Consider the following 16,854-nt stretch of genomic DNA (forward strand, 5'->3'; position numbering starts at 1 on the left):
GTAATATGAATAATTGGCATCTGGAATAAGATTTATTGGGTTTTTCCTTATTTGATATACAACAGTACTGTTGACAACTTTTTTTTTTTTTTTAAAGATTTTATTTATTAATTGACAGAGAGAAATTACAAGTAGACGGAGAGGCAGCCAGAGAGAGAGAGAGGGAAGCAGGCTCTCCGCTGAGCAGAGAGCCCGATGCGGGACTCGATCCCAGGACTCTGAGATCATGACCTGAGCGGAAGGCAGCGGCTTAACCCACTGAGCCACCCAGGCGCCCCATGTTGACAACTTTTTTTTAAGATTTTTTTTTTTTTTTTTAAAGTAGTGTCTGTATCCAGCGTGGGGCTTAAACTTACAACCCTGAGATCAGGAGTCCTACACTCTACTGACTGAGCCAGCCAGGTCCCCCGCCATCGACAGCTTTTAATACTGTATTCTCAGCGTAATGACCTTGTTTTCTGCTGTCAAATCCTTGCCCCAATAGCAAATTTAATAATCTTTGAACAAACATTCTCATGTTAAACAGAACCTGAATGTTTGAGAAGTTTAGTTTGTTTTCACATTTGTCTGTTTACTTTTTGATTTCTCTTGGTTTAAGGAATGACATGAATATGGACTCCTGAGTTATCCACTCATATGAGACCCAACTTTCTCCATAAACATAGTCCTGCCGTATTAGGGAAACAGGAAACTCGTTAGAATTCTGTTTGAGGATGGAATATGGCAGAAGCATAGGATTCATCTTAAATTTCAACTCTAGGAGTTCAGTTACTGGAATAGGATAATTTCTTTAGTCTGGCAAAGCCTCTTCTCTGTGTACGTTATTGTAACAGTTTCCTGAGCTCCACTGTGTGCAGTGAAGAGCTCAGTGTATGTTAGAATGTAGGGGAGATTCTAAGGGAGCGTGCCCTGTGCTGCTGATGGGGAAGACGATTTTCAGTGATGGTATGAAACTGTGGCTTTGGCAAATAACAGCCCCCGCCCCATTTGGTCTAGCACCCTTTTTGTTCTGTCATTGAATCTCACTTAATTACCACTAAAATTCTTTAGATGTATGTATTTTGCTTCTTTATAATTACAGAAATAATTTAAGCTCACATATTTAAAAATGGAAATAGAAAGAATATTCATAGTTCCATCACTGAAACATGGTAATTATAACTTCGCTGATTCCCTGCAGCCTTTTTTTCCCATTGTGGTGTTTTTTGTTTGTTTTTTAATGTAATCACTACACCCAATATTGGGCTTGAATTCACAACCCTGAGACCAAGAGTCATATGCTCTTGTAGCTGAGCCAGCCAGGTGCCCCCCATAAATGGCTTTTTATTTTAATTTCAAATCAGTATGTTGTGAAAAGTTTCCAAAAGCGAAATCACACTGTTTGTAACAGTGTTTGATTTGTAATCTAATTATATATGAGCAGTTAGTATTATTATTAAAATATAGGATTATTCTTTGTAATCATCATTTTGTAGAGCAATTGTTTCTGTGGCAGCTATATAACGTTTATCATTACTGACTCTTTATATTTAAAAGTTATGTCCACAGAACCTGAAATTTAAAAATCTGCAGTAGGATACCAAATGCATCTATGACTGGTATCTAAAAAGACCTGTTTCTGAAGATAATTGTTAGAATTGCTACAAAAACAGAAACCTTCTGAAATACAGTGAGTTTAACTGAAATAAAGAAATGCATTATATTGATTTAGACAAAGAAAAAGGTTGTGAAGTGTGAAAAGAAATACAGTGATGTTTAAATTCATTGATCTAGGAAACTAGTTTTAGGGGTTGTACTGCAGGTTTTTTTAATAGATGGAGTGAAAACTGTTACTCCCTCACAAAATACCCCTCACAGAATAAGTGTGCCACAGGACTTTAATAGAGGTGGAAGAAAGAACCCATGTAACTGCATTCTGTGCTTTTGCCATCTGCCAGGATTTGAACATGTCACCCCACAGTACAGGGAGGCTGTGTGGATTCTTTTGACCAAGTGGCTGAAATAAAAAGGTGGGGATTAGTGGCTGAGAAGCTACTTAGTGCACACCTGAGTTAAAAAGACATATTGTCGGGGCGCCTGGGTGGCTCAGTGGATTAAGCCGCTGCCTTCGGCTCAGGTCATGATCTCAGTGTCCTGGGATCGAGCCCCGCATCGGGCTCTTTGCTCAGCGGGAGCCTGCTTCTCTCTCTCTCTCTGCCTGACTCTCCGCCTACTTGTGATTTCTCTCTCTGTCAAATAAATAATAAATAAAATCTAAAAAAAAAAAAAAAAAAAAAAAAAAAAACGAAAAGAAAACACAGGCATTAATCTCTTAAAAAAAAAAAAAAAGACATATTGTCTCCATGTTTGCAGGTACTCATGGTGTAAGTGTTTAAAAAAGAAGATTCTTAATAATTAAGCAGGATAATACTACTATTGTAATGTGAATTTCCATCAGTATCAGCCTTTAGAAATGGGACATCTAATTTGTTTTCATAATGAGAGAGAGCAGTGTAGTGAGGGCACACAGCGGTCAGTTGTCAGACCCCTGGGCATTTTATTATCATCTCTCCTACTGTCTCCTGGTATTATCTACTTATAATTAATATTATTTGTGTGGTGGTGAATGAAAAGAAAATAACAGAATACCAAAACCTACCCGCCTCTGGGTCCAGAAGAACTGGCTTTGGTGGTAGTAACCTTTACACTTTCCCCATTCTGGAGCACAAAAATGACGAATTCTTTTACATTGGGAGAAGAAGGAGAAAAGATTTAACAACACCCTGTCTTCAAAACTTCTTTTTGCAACCAAAACTTCTTTCCTAGACTGATTAAATGAAATTTTATCTAATATCCAGAATACATATATTTATAGGTAACTCATATAGAATCAGGACCTTTTTAATTTTTTTCAGGATCTTGAAACATTTTAGCTCACAGTGAAAAATTTCATGTCTCTTGGGGCAAATAGTTATGGTTAACCATCCCACTTGGAAAGAGTTTTCATGCAGTGACATTTTTTTAAAGTCATTGCTGTTATTTGTTTACCTTGGTTACTCTGTGTCTAGCTGTAGGTGGGTCCAAGATCTTGTGACTCTACTTTCCAATGTTCCTTTCCTTCTCTTCAGCTTTATTGGCAGGAAAATTTCTTTTAGATGAGTCAACCAGAAAGCATGATGCTCTCTGTTAAAGTCTGGTAGAAAAAAAAAAGAAGAGTAGACTTCGGGACTCAGAAAGCCTGACTTCACATCCCTGGGCTGCCAGTCCTTTCCCCCTTAATAAGAACTTTCTGAAGACCTGTTAGGTGGTAGCTGCTAGGTGCCGGAAAGGAAACATGCCAGTATATCAGATCATCCAAGAGCCCTGTCCTCACAGAGATTACATTCCAGTTCTTATTATACCTGTTTTAAGCCTAGAACATCCCTTGTCCTAGAGAATGTGGTGGGATGGGTCCCTAAGACCAGAGGAAGATTGGGTAGTTGGGAATCTCCTCTGAAGGTTGAGTGAGGTATATTTTGAGAGAATATACTTCGTGTCTATCAGTTAGATGTGGTGTTGGGGATAGGGGGGTGAGACAATATTTACTTGCTTCAGTTCTTTGTAAGGTAGTGTTATTTCTCCATTATTGTAGGAGTCATCATTAATACGTGTGACATTTAAGGAAGGTTGGTTTATACTCTGTTTAGGAAAGCATGCTTACTAAATTGTACATTTTATGTTGATTTTCTGTGCTAATTACTAAACAAGGACAACATTTGAACTTGATCTTTTTGATTCATTAGGCTCAACTTTGTGATTGTATACTCTAGAAATCCTAAATAAACGGAATTAATACACAGGTTACAACATTTGAAAACATGCAGTTCACAGCAGAATATATACCTTAATGTCAAAAAATTTGTAAATGAGAGAACTTCCTGATTTGCCAGCTGTGAGCCCTGCAGGCAGGTGCATAGCTTTCTTGGGAGAGCTGAACAGTGATGCTTACCACAGGTGTCTGCTTATCTCAGGGACTATCAACCAGGTTGATTTACAGTGGTTTGAACATCTTAGGCAGGCTGCCCTAATGGTGAAAAGTCAAGCAGCATGGCGGATATTTCAAATGGGGACACTTTAATTTTGGAAATTATGTGTATAAAGAAAGTAGCATTTGCAAGAGGCTATATTTGAGAAAATTTCTGTTATATATTGTAAAAGGCAAATGAATTCATGAAGAGAAACAATGTTGCAGTAATCCTTTGATATTGAGGGCAAAGCTTGAGAAATATGTTTTGTTTGTCTCTACTTCATGGCTTCCCATATGCCATTTTGTTATATTACCTTTTTTTTTTTTAACCTGTAATTGTCAAAAAGGCACTATCTTAACAGAATGACATGTAAATTTAAAAGCCCACTGATGTTTGTACCTTCGTAGATAACGTTGTTAGTTCTTTTGTGGTCTTTTCTAATTTAACCTGTATGTGTACACATTCTTCAGTTATTCAAGTATAAAATAGAGTTGAAAGTAGTGTATCGTAGTAGTTAAGAGCATGGATTCAGGAACTAGACTGCATAGGTTCATATCCCTGAGGCACCATGTATTAGCTGTGTGGCCTTATACGAGTCACTTAACCTCTCTCTGCCTCAGTTTCTTCCTTTTTGGATGGGCGATAGTAATAGAACCTAACTCCGAGTTTTGTAAGGGTTAAATCAGTTAATACATGTCACATGGCTAGCATGGTGCCTGGCAGGTAATAAGTGCTCTCTCTGTATTAGCTTTATTATTATTATTATTTTTATAATTAAATTTTTTTTTATAAACATATAATGTATTATTATCCCCAGGGGTACAGGTCTGTGAATCGCCAGGTTTACACACTTCACAGCACTCACCATAGCACATTCGCTCCCCAATGTCCATAACCCAACCACCCTCTCCCTGCCCCGCCCCCCGCCACCCTCAGTTTGTTTTGTGACATTAAGAGTCTCTTATGGTTTGTCTTCCTCCCGATCCCATCTTGTTTCATTTATTCTTTTCCTACCCCCAAATCCCTCATGTTGCATCTCCACTTGCTCCTATCAGGGAGATCATATGATAGTTGTCTTTCTCCAATTGACTTATTTTGCTAAGCATGATACCCTCTAGTTTCATCCATGTTGTTGTAAATGGCAAGATTTCATTTCTGTTGATGGCTGCATAGTGTTCCATTGTGTATATATACCACATCTTCTTTATCCATTCATCTTTTGATGGACATCTAGGTTCTTTCCATAGTTTGGCTATTGTGGACATTGCTGCTATAAACATTTGGGTTCATGTGCCCCTTGGGGTCACTACATTTGTATCTTTAGGGTAAATACCCAGTAGTGCGATTGCTGGGTCGAAGGGTAGCTCTGTTTTCAACTTTTTGAGGAACCTCCATGCTGTTTTCCAGAGTGGCCACACCAGCTTGCATTCCCACCAACAGTGTAGGAGGGTTCCCCTTTCTCGGCATCCTCGCCAGCATCTGTCATTTCCCGACTTGTTAATTTTTAGCTTTATTATTATTATTATTTTAATTTTTATTTCATTCCCTTGCTAATAGAATAGAGTGAATGATAGAATAGAATGAATAGACTAGAACAGACTAGAATGAGCACTGAGCACACGTCTGCGCCTGGAACAGGAAGTGTTTGCTAGAGACACAGAGCTGAATAAAACGCCCTTTCCCCGAAACCATGAAATCTGAAGAGAGCCACCAATAATCATGGATAAATGCGCAGAGGGACAAAGTCCTGTGGGCACACCGAGGGTGACACCGTCCTGGACTTGCGCTTGAAAGCCTGAGTAGTGGTTTGATGGAGAGAGGAGGAACGGCTTTCAGCAGAAGCAACAGCATATCTTAAGAAAAGTACCTGTGGGCCAGGGCACCTGGAAGGGAGAGGAATGGCGAGGCGTGTGTCCTGACCTGAGTGTAATCTGGAGGGGGTGGGTTTAAGATGTGTGGTTTGGAGCAATGCCGGCGAGGGGTAAGAATAGGCTAGTATGAGGGGAGGAGTTTGCAGCGCATGGAATGCTTACGGGGGACCCAGCAGGACAGGGAGAAAGACGGGGGCGGGGGGGGGCGTCGCATAGCCTGGAAAGCTGACCATTAGAAGCAGCGTGATCCATGTCCTGTACTCATTATTTGTTAAATATTTTCTTGTACGTTAGTTGTGCTGATCCTTTTTTTTACTTTAATGCAGGTTTATTGAGGCATAATTAATAAAGAGATTTATCCTTGATGAATTTTGACAAATGTACACTATTATATAAGCACAGTAACAGTTAAGAGAGACCGTTTCCATTACACCAGAAAGTTCCTTGTGTCCTGTTGTAGTTGAACCCTCCCTTGCCCCTCCCCCGCCCCCTGCCGGACACAATTACCCACAGTCCTTGGCAACTGCGGTTCTGATTTCTGTCCTTAGGGTTTTGCCATTTTCGGAATGTTATAGTAATGTTACTTCTTGCTTTTTTTTTTTTTCTTTTTTATTTAGCCTAATGCATTCAGTTTTCATCCATGTTGTGATTATTAATAGTTCATTACTGCTTATTGCCTAGAATTATTTCATTTTAGGGACAAATTTCATTTGTCCCTAAAAACAATTATTTCATTTTAGCGCCACAGTTTATCTGGTCACCAGGTGATAGAAATTAGTGTTGCTTACGATCTGGGGCTCTTACGGCTCAAGCTCCTGTAAGCATTCACGTGTAGATCTTTGTGTGGATTCGTGTCTGTGTTCTCTTGGGTCAGTACCCAAGAGTGGTATTGCCTCTAGTCATGTGGTAAACATCTGCTCAGCCTTTTAAGAAACTGCCAGAGTGTTTTCCAGAACAGCTACACCATCTTGTTTTGCACCAGCTGTTCCAGTTGCTTCATGTCCGCATCGAAAGTTCTTACGGCCAGTATTATCATCTCAGCACTTGTCCTAGCTGTGTAGTGATCGCTCTCTGTAGTTTTTAATTCGCTTTTCTCTCTTGTCTGGTGATGTTCAGTGTGTTTTCATGCGAATATTTGCCACTGGTAGATCTTTGGTAAAGTGTTCAAATCTTCTACCACCTTCCCCTCTCTTTTGGTGATGTTGAGTTAGGAAACTTTCTTAGGAGACAGTACACACACACGCACGCACGCGCACCTCTTTCTTATGACATGAAAGAAAAGAAGTTGACAAAGTGGATTTCATCAAAATTAAGTATTTTTGCTTCTCAAAAGATACTCTGAAGTAAATGAAAAAGGCAGGCCACAGACTAGGGGGAAAAGAGTTGCAAAACACATTATCTCCCAGACACTTTATATCCAGAATATGTAAAGGACTCCTGCAGCCGAACAGTAGGAAATCAACCTTTTTTTAACATGGGGAAAGGATTTGTCTTTTTGTCACTTTTCATTGCCATTTTAAAATTCTGTGATATTAGAAACTCGGAAATTTGGGGCAGGGGAGTGATGAGTCGGCAATGAGATTCTTCTGTGGTTTCCAGACTTTAAACTTATATTCTCAGAGCGGGTCTGATAAAGTATGCATTTCTCTCTCTCTCTCTGTTTTAAACCTTTTTTTTTTTTTTAAGTATGAAAAGGATTAATTCAACTTCTCAGTTTATTTACATTTTACTCTGATGGACACTCCTTTAAAGCCAAGGACTTTGTTGTTTATTATTTTACATGTTTAGATATTTTACATTACTTTCAGTGCTCAGTATGGTGTCGGGCTCAAAAAGTATTTGTTGAGTGAATGTTAAATATAAGGTATGCATTTAACTTACTTTTTTCCATGTTGTTCTGTTTTTCACAGAGCATTTGTTTTTAAATTTCTCTTTTCCTGTTTCATGGTGCTGACGCCCCCATATGTTGGTTTCTTAATTAATGCATCAGTTTTGTATGCCACATAGGTAATGAATTGCCACAAATATAGTTGCTTATACCCAATACACAGTAAATACACAGCACGTATTTGTTATTTTACAGTTCTGGAGACCAGAAGTGGGACATGGATTTTATTGGACTAAGATCAAGGTGTTGACAGGGCTGCGTTCTTTCTGGAGGCTCTGCGAGAGAGGCTTTCTTGTTGCCTTTTGCAGCCTTTTGAGGCCACATGCATTCCGTGGCTTGGGGCCCATTATTCCGTGTTTAAAGCCAGCGGTGCTCTCTCAGACCTTTTCATCAGTGTGTCTCTCTCTGTCCCACACAGGGGACACTTACCCTTAAGAACTCATGTGAGTGGGTTGGGCCCATCTAGAGAATCCAGGTGAGTCTCATCACATCAGTGAGGTCCGTTTGCTAGGGAAGGGGACACAGTCACAGGTTCTGGAGCTTAGGACTTGAACATCTTGCCTGAGACCGCATTATTTATTACCTGATGTTCTATATCTCTCATGTGCATTTGTGTTTTGATTCTTTTATCTCTTTTTAACTTCAGTGTAACTTTAAAAGTCATTTTTTTACTTTGTAATATTGTCCTCTTATTTAATAGGGTTATCATATTCTAATGTCCCCAAAATTTGTCTTTGTGCACTTGTGCTTAGCAAATGTTGAGTTTTGGTACAATTGCTGAAAGAGTTGTTTTTGTTTTCCCACTACAGAAAGTTTCACAGGTATTTTAACCAGATTTAAGAGGAGGAAGTTTCCAGTATGGGCACTCATTTTTCTTGGTATCCCTCTAGCCTGGCCTTACCTGTCAATCAGTAAATCTCATCTCTCACTGAATGTTCGTCACTCACTGGTACCATTCAGGTAGTAAATAAGCTTTTAGTGATATGTGGAACGTGCGCCATGTAATTTTTGGAGAAAGGGCTGCTCCTACCATTGGGAAGAATTTTTCTCAGTGAAGAGATGAAAGAAGATAAAATTATACTGGGAAATGAGGTTTTGTTCAAGAAGTTAAACCATGTGTAGCATCCAGTATTCTTTTATGTACTTCATGAGCTAACTTGTTTACAGACTAGTGAATTCAGTTTTTTTTTTTTTTTTTTTTTTGTAGTAAGGTTAGCTTAGTGACTGCTATGGCTTCCTCAAATTTTAGAGATTTGGACATTGAGCTCTCTTACAACATCATGTATAGAAGAAGGGGCTTTCCTTCACAGCTCGGAGAAAAAATTTTAGAGAGAAAAATGTCTTACTTTTTTGCAGAGAAGTCGATATTGAACTTTAACTTATCAGGTACTGATTACTGAATTAAACTCCCATTATGGTTCTAGTGAAAAGTTTAGACCTACATTTGAGGAAAAGACTTTATATAGCATAGTTTTTAACAGAGATAGAAAGACTTTTTTTTTTAAAGGTTGATGGAGTTTTAGGTGGTTTTGAGGTTTTGGTCTGATATTTCTTAATTAGAATGGTAAAGACAGGTTGCCCTATTTACATACAATCAGAATTAGGAGAGCCCATGAGAGAATTCCTTTGGATCTGTATTAATGTGTAACTATAATGTATTAACCTCTCTTGCAAAAGGATTTGAGGTGTCTTGGGATGAGGTCTAGAAATAGTAAAACCCCAGCTAGATGTATGCAAGTAGAAAAAGACTCAGACCAAATAATAGAGAAACGCAGGTGAACAGTAGTCTGTGTACATTTTCAATAGCATTACCCTGAGCCGTGCTGTTGCAATAGTTCTGTTAACCCCGCACTGACTCCCTTGGGCCGGTGTAATAGCATCTGAAACAGCACAGCAAGAGGTACAGTGTCTCACCTAATCTCCCTCCTGTGATCATCTGACCTCCTCTCCAGTCGCTGTGCCCCTCATTCACCATCCCTTCTGTCTGAGCCCCTGGAGCTTCACGCTGATGCTTGTCTTAGGGTTCAGGTCCCAGGATTGACGCTGCCTGTTCAGGGGCTCTTGCGGACCACTGTAGCGAAATTGCCCTCTCCACCTCTGACCTCTTGCACACTTGATTTTCTTCACGGCATCCGTCATGACCAGAAATGAACATTTCAGTTATTTGCATGGTTTTCCCCCTCCCCCATTAGAATGGAAGCCTCTGAAGCAGGGCCTTTGTATTTTCCACCATTATGTCCCCAGAACAGTGCTTTGTGCTTTGTTGGCGCTTAACAGACGTTTGTCAAGGGAATGCGTGCATGCCAGGGGTGATCTTTGGGGGAAGGTCTGGGGGAGTAGCTGTTTTCGGGGTCTCTTAAAATCCTGGTTTCGTTGGATCGCATTCTGTGGTCATTTAGGAATGACCTCCACGCGTGTAGAAAAGGAAAATTCATGAAGTGTGCCACCCATGTGCCATTCCTCGGTAAGATCCCTAAAAATCCTTGGTGAGCCGTTAGCTGAATGTCCTTGTGCCTCAGTTCCCTTAGCCTCGGAAGTCACGGTGCTGTCGACTGCCTGGGAATGTCGTGAGGATGAGATGTGACAATGCAGGTGCCGTGTTAGCCCGGAGCCTGGGACGGAGTAATTGCTCAGGGAATGTTAGCTTTCCCTGCGTCTCCGCTGGTCGCGCGGTGGTGCCGATCCCTCAGAAAAAAGAGGTACTTCCAAATGCACCCTAATGCAGACTTCTTTGTTACCTCAGTTGGCCAGATTGTGTCTGAGGTGTGCGTAGGTTTCCTAGAGCTGCCGTCACCGATTGCCACGAGCTGGGGCGGCGGGGGGGGGGGGGGGCTGTCTTAGGCATACCCTAAACCTGTGGTTGCCAGGAGCCGCGCGGAACTGTATAGATTAATCAAAATTAGAGGTTAGCTTCTCCGTCTCCGTAGCCACATTTCCAGTACGCAGTAGCCGCGTGGGGCCTGCGGCCACCGTGCTGGCCGGCTCGGCCTGTGAGCATCTCCATCCCTGCGGAAAGGTCTGGGGTCGCACTGCTCCAGTCACTCACGACGTTTCAGAACATCACTTGCACTCGCTTTAGGTGACTGGGTATAGGTTTGTTTCTTCAGTACGTGTCGAGTTATAAATTCGGAGTAGTTCGTAATAGCCGAATAAAATATGTTTATGGATTTCTTTTAAAAGTTCTGCAGCAGAGTGACTCATTAATGTTATTTATGAATTGTTTGTTCACGGACTCCTTTCTTCCTTGTCGAGAACATATGGAGTCAGTACATACATCCTGCAAGCCTTTTTTTTTTCCCTGTATATTTATAACCAAGTGCCTGAAGGACACAAGATACTGTTTTATTTATTTTATTTGAATTATATGCCAGAAACTAAGCTCTTGTGTATTCAGGGCTACAATTTATAGTATTAATTAAGAACAGCTTTCCTTTTCTCTCCAGAATGAATTCAATATATTCTTCATTACTGTGTGTGAATCTTGAGTTTGTTCTCTTGTGATTGTTTTTTCTTCTCTCCCTGCCTCCTGCTTGGGCTTTTTTTGCCTTCTGACTCCCCTCTTCCTCTAACTCCCCCTCTCCTGACTCTTCTCCGCCATCCTTCTCTGCTTCCCTTTCTTTCTTTTTCTCCAGCTACTTCCTCCAGTACCCTCCTTACTAGAAATGGACACAGCACAGTATTTTCTTTAGGTCATTCACTGAACCATCCCTTTGCATGTTTGTAATCAAATGCTGTTTTTTTTCCTTTGTCTTAATATTTGGTAGATACTTCTTAAAGTCCTAGAGGTCCTCCACACCACCACCCAGCGATTAACTTATGCCTGGGAAACATCGATTTTTCTACCACAAAGCAAATGTAATCAGTACTTTAAAAATCAGGATATATTTTTTTCTGTATGACCATCATTATAAAAGAAAATCTCTTTATTTCTTCAACACATACATATATACACACACACACACATATTTTTAAACTTTTATTTTGACATAATTTCACATTCACAGGGAAGTTGCAAACAAAAGGAATTACCGTATACCTTTTACCCCAATTCCTCAAATGTTTCTGTTTAACCAAATTTGCTTATAATTCTTATGTATGTATGCATACACATACACATTTTTTTTGCTGATCCTTTGGAGGGTAAGATGAAAACATGTGTCCCTTTACTTCTGAATACATATATATTTCAAAAACAAGGATTTTTTTGTATGCTACTGTAGTATAACTTTATAGCAAAGATACACTTCTATAAGTTAGCATGCAGGCCTTATTCAGCCCTTGCCAGCTGTTCTCTAATAATGTCCCTCTTCTTTGGGGAAGAAAGAATCCAGACGCCAAGTTGCATTCAGTTCTCAGGTTTCTTTAGGCTCCTTTAATTTGGAATATTTCCTTAGTTTTTCCTTGAGTTTCATTAGCTTAGCATTAGAACATTTGAGTACCTCCAACCTGTATAATAATTATTATTTTTAAAAGGATTTACTTATTTTAGAGAGCTAGAGTGCGGGGGGCGGGGAGAGAGGGAGAAGGGGAAGGAGTCTGAGCAGCCTCTGAGCCGAGTGCTGAGTCTGATATGGGGCTCGATCTCATGACCTTGCGTTCAGGACCTGAGCTGAAACCAGGAGATGGAGGCTTAACTGACTGTGCCACCTAGGTGGCCCATATTATTATTTTTGAAATAACCGCTTTTTTGAGCTGTAATTCACACACAATACAGTGACCTCACATAGTGTGTGTAATCTAATGGTTTTTAATATATTCAGAATTATGCCACAATCACCACAGTCAATTGTAGAATTTTTTCATCCTTCCAAAAAGAAACTCAGCACTCCCTGGCAGTTTCTTTCATTTCTTTTACTGCCTCGCCCTCAGGCAGTCACTAATCTACTTTGTCATTGAAGATTGACCTGTTCTGGCCATTTCATATAACTGGAATCATACAATATTTGACTTTTTTTTTTTGGTCTGGCTTCATTTAGCATACTGTTTCAGCATATAGTACCCCCTTCCTTTATCTGTGGGGGATGTATTCCAAGATCACAGTGCATGCTAGAAACCATGGATTGTACCGAACCCTGTATATATTGTGTTTTTTTCCCATACGTACACACCTGTGCTAAAGTTTAATTTAGAAATAGGTGAAGTAAGAGAGTAACAGCAATTACTACTAATAAAATAGAACAATTGTAATCACGTGCTATAATATAATGGAAGGTAATGTATTATGTAATGTAACATGTGATGTGGTCTATCTCTCAAAATATCTTCATGTACTCTAGTCATCCTACTGTACTCATCCTTCTCATTGTGATGATGTGAGATGATAAAATACCTACATGATGGGATGAAATGAGGCAAGTGACATAGGCATTGTGAACTAGCCTGTGGACCTTCTAAGGATATGTAAGAGGGAGGACCATCTGGTTCCGGATTGCGGGTACATGAAACCGTGGATAAGGGGGGACTACTCTAGCTCCTGTTCCCGTTGATGGTATCATGGTATTTCCTTATATGGCTGTACCACCTTTTGATTCTTTATCAGTTGATGAGAATTGAATAGGTTCTACCTTCTGCTTATTTTGAATAATGCTGCCATGAGCATTTGTCTGTAAGGTTTTGTGTAGACGTCTGTTTTTCTTTCTCTTGGGTGTATCCTTACAATGGGAATTGCTGGATTGTTCTGTGACTCTGTGAACTATTTGAGGCTCCTCCAGACTATTTTCCAAAGCAACTGCACCATTTTACTGCAACTCACAACCTTGAGATGAAGACCTGAGCTGAAATCAAGAGTCAGATGCTTAACCAACTAAGCCACTCATTTTTCCCCATTTTTAAACGATTTGTCTTTTTATTATTGAGTTAAAGGAGTTCCTTACATATTTTAGATACAAATCTGAGTCATACCATGTTTATGATTTGCAAAAATGTTCTCCCATTTTCTGTGTTGTCTTGTTACTTTCTCAATGGTGTCCTTTGATGTATCAAGAGGTTTTAATTTTGATGGTGTTCAATTTTGATGGTGTTCAGTTTATCTTTTTCCTTTTATTGTTTATGTTTTTGGTGTAATACCTAAAACATCATCTAATCGAGGGTTCACCTACATTTATGACAATGTCTTCTTCTAAGTATTACAGTTTTAGTTGGCCGCCAACTTGGTAATTTTTTTGACTGCTCTGCCTGTAGTTAACTTCTCCAGAGAAATTCTGACTCTCTAGGAATACTGCTTCCCTCCCAGTCTGTGTGTTGTAAGACTGGATGCAGTGATCCCTTTGAGCTATTAGATCTCCAGCTATATAGGAACACTTTGCTGTTTTTGTTCCACCATTGGATTATCTCATATTGTACTACTTTTATTCTCCGTCTTGTATCCTCAGCTGATATCTTGGTTATTCATCCCCGTTCCACTGGGAAATTGGGGCAACTCTTCTTTCCTTGTCCTTTCCATCCATCTGTCTGTAGGAGTAGGCTCTCTTTACTGTATTTTCTTAGTTATGATTCATTACTGTGACCTCACTTCTTCCCCTAAGCTCATCGACTCCCTCATTGTTGGATCAGGCATTTATATTCCAGTCTTTATGTGAACTTATTATCTCTGTCGCATTTGACCCTATTGGGTACTTTCCTCCTCTTTGAACCCTGTTTTTCTGGCTTTGATCACAGTCTATAAGGAGGCCACATGAATTCTCTTCATAAAACCAGAACCTAGTGGTTCCAGTGGTTCCAGTGAGGTGGGTTCTATGGGATCTACGATCCAACAGAGATTTACTTTTCCTTTGGCAGTTTCTCAGTAGTTAGTGTGCAGCTACTACTATTATGCTGGGCTGAGTGGTCAGAGGTAGAGTGGAATCCAAGTGTGTTCTCACAAGTCTTTTCCTCACTTCCCATAGCACAGTGAGGCCAAGGGAATATTTAAAAGAGACTTGCCACTGCACTTTTATAAAAGGTTTTTACTCAGTTGAGTTCATTGCAGCATCGTTGTATGATAACAAAAGATTAAAAATAAGGGTCTATCAGTTGGGGAATGGGTGAATGCATCATGGTCTATCGATACAGGAGGTACTAGGACGCTAGTGAAATAAATGAATACATAGACCTCTATGTATTGATGTTGTATAGAAAAAAATAAAGAGGCAGGTCTGTTACTTTCCCTCTCATCTATCTGTCTACCTATGTATCTCATAATTCGTAAGAAAGGACAGAGCAGAGCTACACATAAATGTTCTGCATTGGAAGATGTCTGGTACCTACTTATTAAGGGATTATGAATGATACTATCTGAGGAGTAGAAATAGAGGATGTACGATAATACAGGTTACGTGATTTCCTTTTTATGTTTCTAATTTGTTTGAATTTTTCAATCAACATGTATTTCTTTTATAATAAAGCAATGATTTGAAGATTTTAAGGCATGAGTAGTATCAACTTAGGACTCATTCTGTTTCAACTTTCTCTCTTTCCTTAGCTTCTTGCACTACAACCTTTGTTTTTTTCATTTTCCTTCTACACCCTAGCCATTCTAACTCAGTCTCCTTAGTGGGCTTCTCCTGTCTTAATCTGGTTTATCCCTCAAGAGTCCCCTTTGGTTCCCTGAGAAGCATTCCTAGATCACTCAGTCACAATTTATTACCTTTCCTCTGGCACCCTGGGGAGCTCTCCATTAGTCACTGGTGTCTAGGATAGGAGCTGTTACTATTTGGCTCTGTCTCCCATTGACATGAGCACAGTGACCAGCGCACAGTAAATATCCATTAAAAAGGGGCTTCCGGGTTAGAATAATAAAGCCTAGAATTTGGGGTAGGTTTCCTTAATACCAGCATGTCCTTTTGTGTGGGTTGTCATTTCATGCCATTTTTCTTAAAGAATGAAAAGAAGAGAATGTGTGTGTGAAGAGACATGTTTTAATTAAATGTCAGTTTGTATCTCAGGATGTGTTGAGTTTATGTTGATAGGCTATGCTACCAGAACTCCAGGCAGTTTATTTAAATGTATTATGATTTCTTCCTTTATCATTGGAGGACAGGAGAGTAGTAATTTCATACTTCACTGTAACACAAAACATTAATACAGAATATTTTTTATAATATCTCCCAATGCATTAATTAAAGAAAACCTACATTCGTGTGCTTAGAAAATGTGATACACTGACTCAGGCAGAAAGAAGGGTAAATACAAATTAATGTTTCTCATCCATGTCAATTGCTTGTCTAACAATTTGTTTTCTTTTTAGGTTCAACAGATAGATCGAGTCGTAGAAGTTGTGGAGGAAACGATTAAAGGTAATTGTCCAAGTAGGATAAGCAGGTGTATATGGTGGTTGATCCCCTGTTCCTTATGTGCACTTTTGCTTTCTGGGTACAGTTAGCCATAGTCGACTGATGTGCAGGAGCAGATGGTCTTCCTTCTAACTTATCGTCAGAAGGTCAATAGTGGCCTGACCCTGTGTCAGAATGCCTACCGTGGTCACCTCGTTTCCCATCGTATCATCACAAGAAGCATGAAGAGAGGACAATAAGACATTTTGAGAGAGAGAGAGAGACCACATTCACATAACTTTTATTGCAGTCTACGGTTGTAATTTTTCTAGTTTATTATTAGTTATTGCTGTTAATCTCTTACTGGGCTTAATTTATAAATTAAACTTCATGGTATCTTTGTATTTATAGGGAAGAACACAATACGTATAGGATTTGGTACTATCTGTGCATAGTTTCAGGCATCCCCTGGGGGTCTTGGACCATATCCCCTGGCTGGTAAGAAGGGGGAATTACTGTATTGTGTGAGCCATATTATAAAAATATGAGTTAACATTTATTTACATGTAAAATGATTAACATTTTGTCCTTGACTGTTTCATGCATTCACCAGTCTAATACAGGAGGCATATATTTGATTGGCTTATAAGTGAGTCAGGTATGAAATAGATTTCATTTAAGTCTTAGGTCAGGAAGACATAATTTAATCAGTTTTAAAATAAGGAAATGGGGCGCCTGGGTGGCTCAGTGGGTTAAGGCCTTTGCCTTCGGCTCGGGTCATAATCCCGGGGTCTTGGGATTGAGCCCCACATCAGGCTCTCTGCTCAGCAGCAAGCCTGCTTCTCCATCTCTCTCTGCCT

General features: G+C 39.7%; 1 protein-coding gene across 3 annotated transcripts in view; it reads left to right on the plus strand.

The window, feature by feature from the left end:
- The window catches only part of CDKAL1 (CDK5 regulatory subunit associated protein 1 like 1), a 634,401-nt gene that overhangs the window by 173,219 nt on the left and 444,328 nt on the right, over positions 1 to 16,854 (plus strand). For all 3 annotated transcript variants that reach the window (XM_059399529.1, XM_059399532.1, XM_059399531.1), the window contains one exon: positions 15,970 to 16,018. In XM_059399529.1, the coding sequence (XP_059255512.1) occupies positions 15,970 to 16,018 (49 nt within the window). The remainder of the gene's footprint in view (positions 1 to 15,969; positions 16,019 to 16,854) is intronic.

The sequence above is a fragment of the Mustela nigripes genome, chromosome 5, assembly GCF_022355385.1.
Source record: "Mustela nigripes isolate SB6536 chromosome 5, MUSNIG.SB6536, whole genome shotgun sequence".
NCBI classification, from domain to species: domain Eukaryota; kingdom Metazoa; phylum Chordata; class Mammalia; order Carnivora; family Mustelidae; genus Mustela; species Mustela nigripes.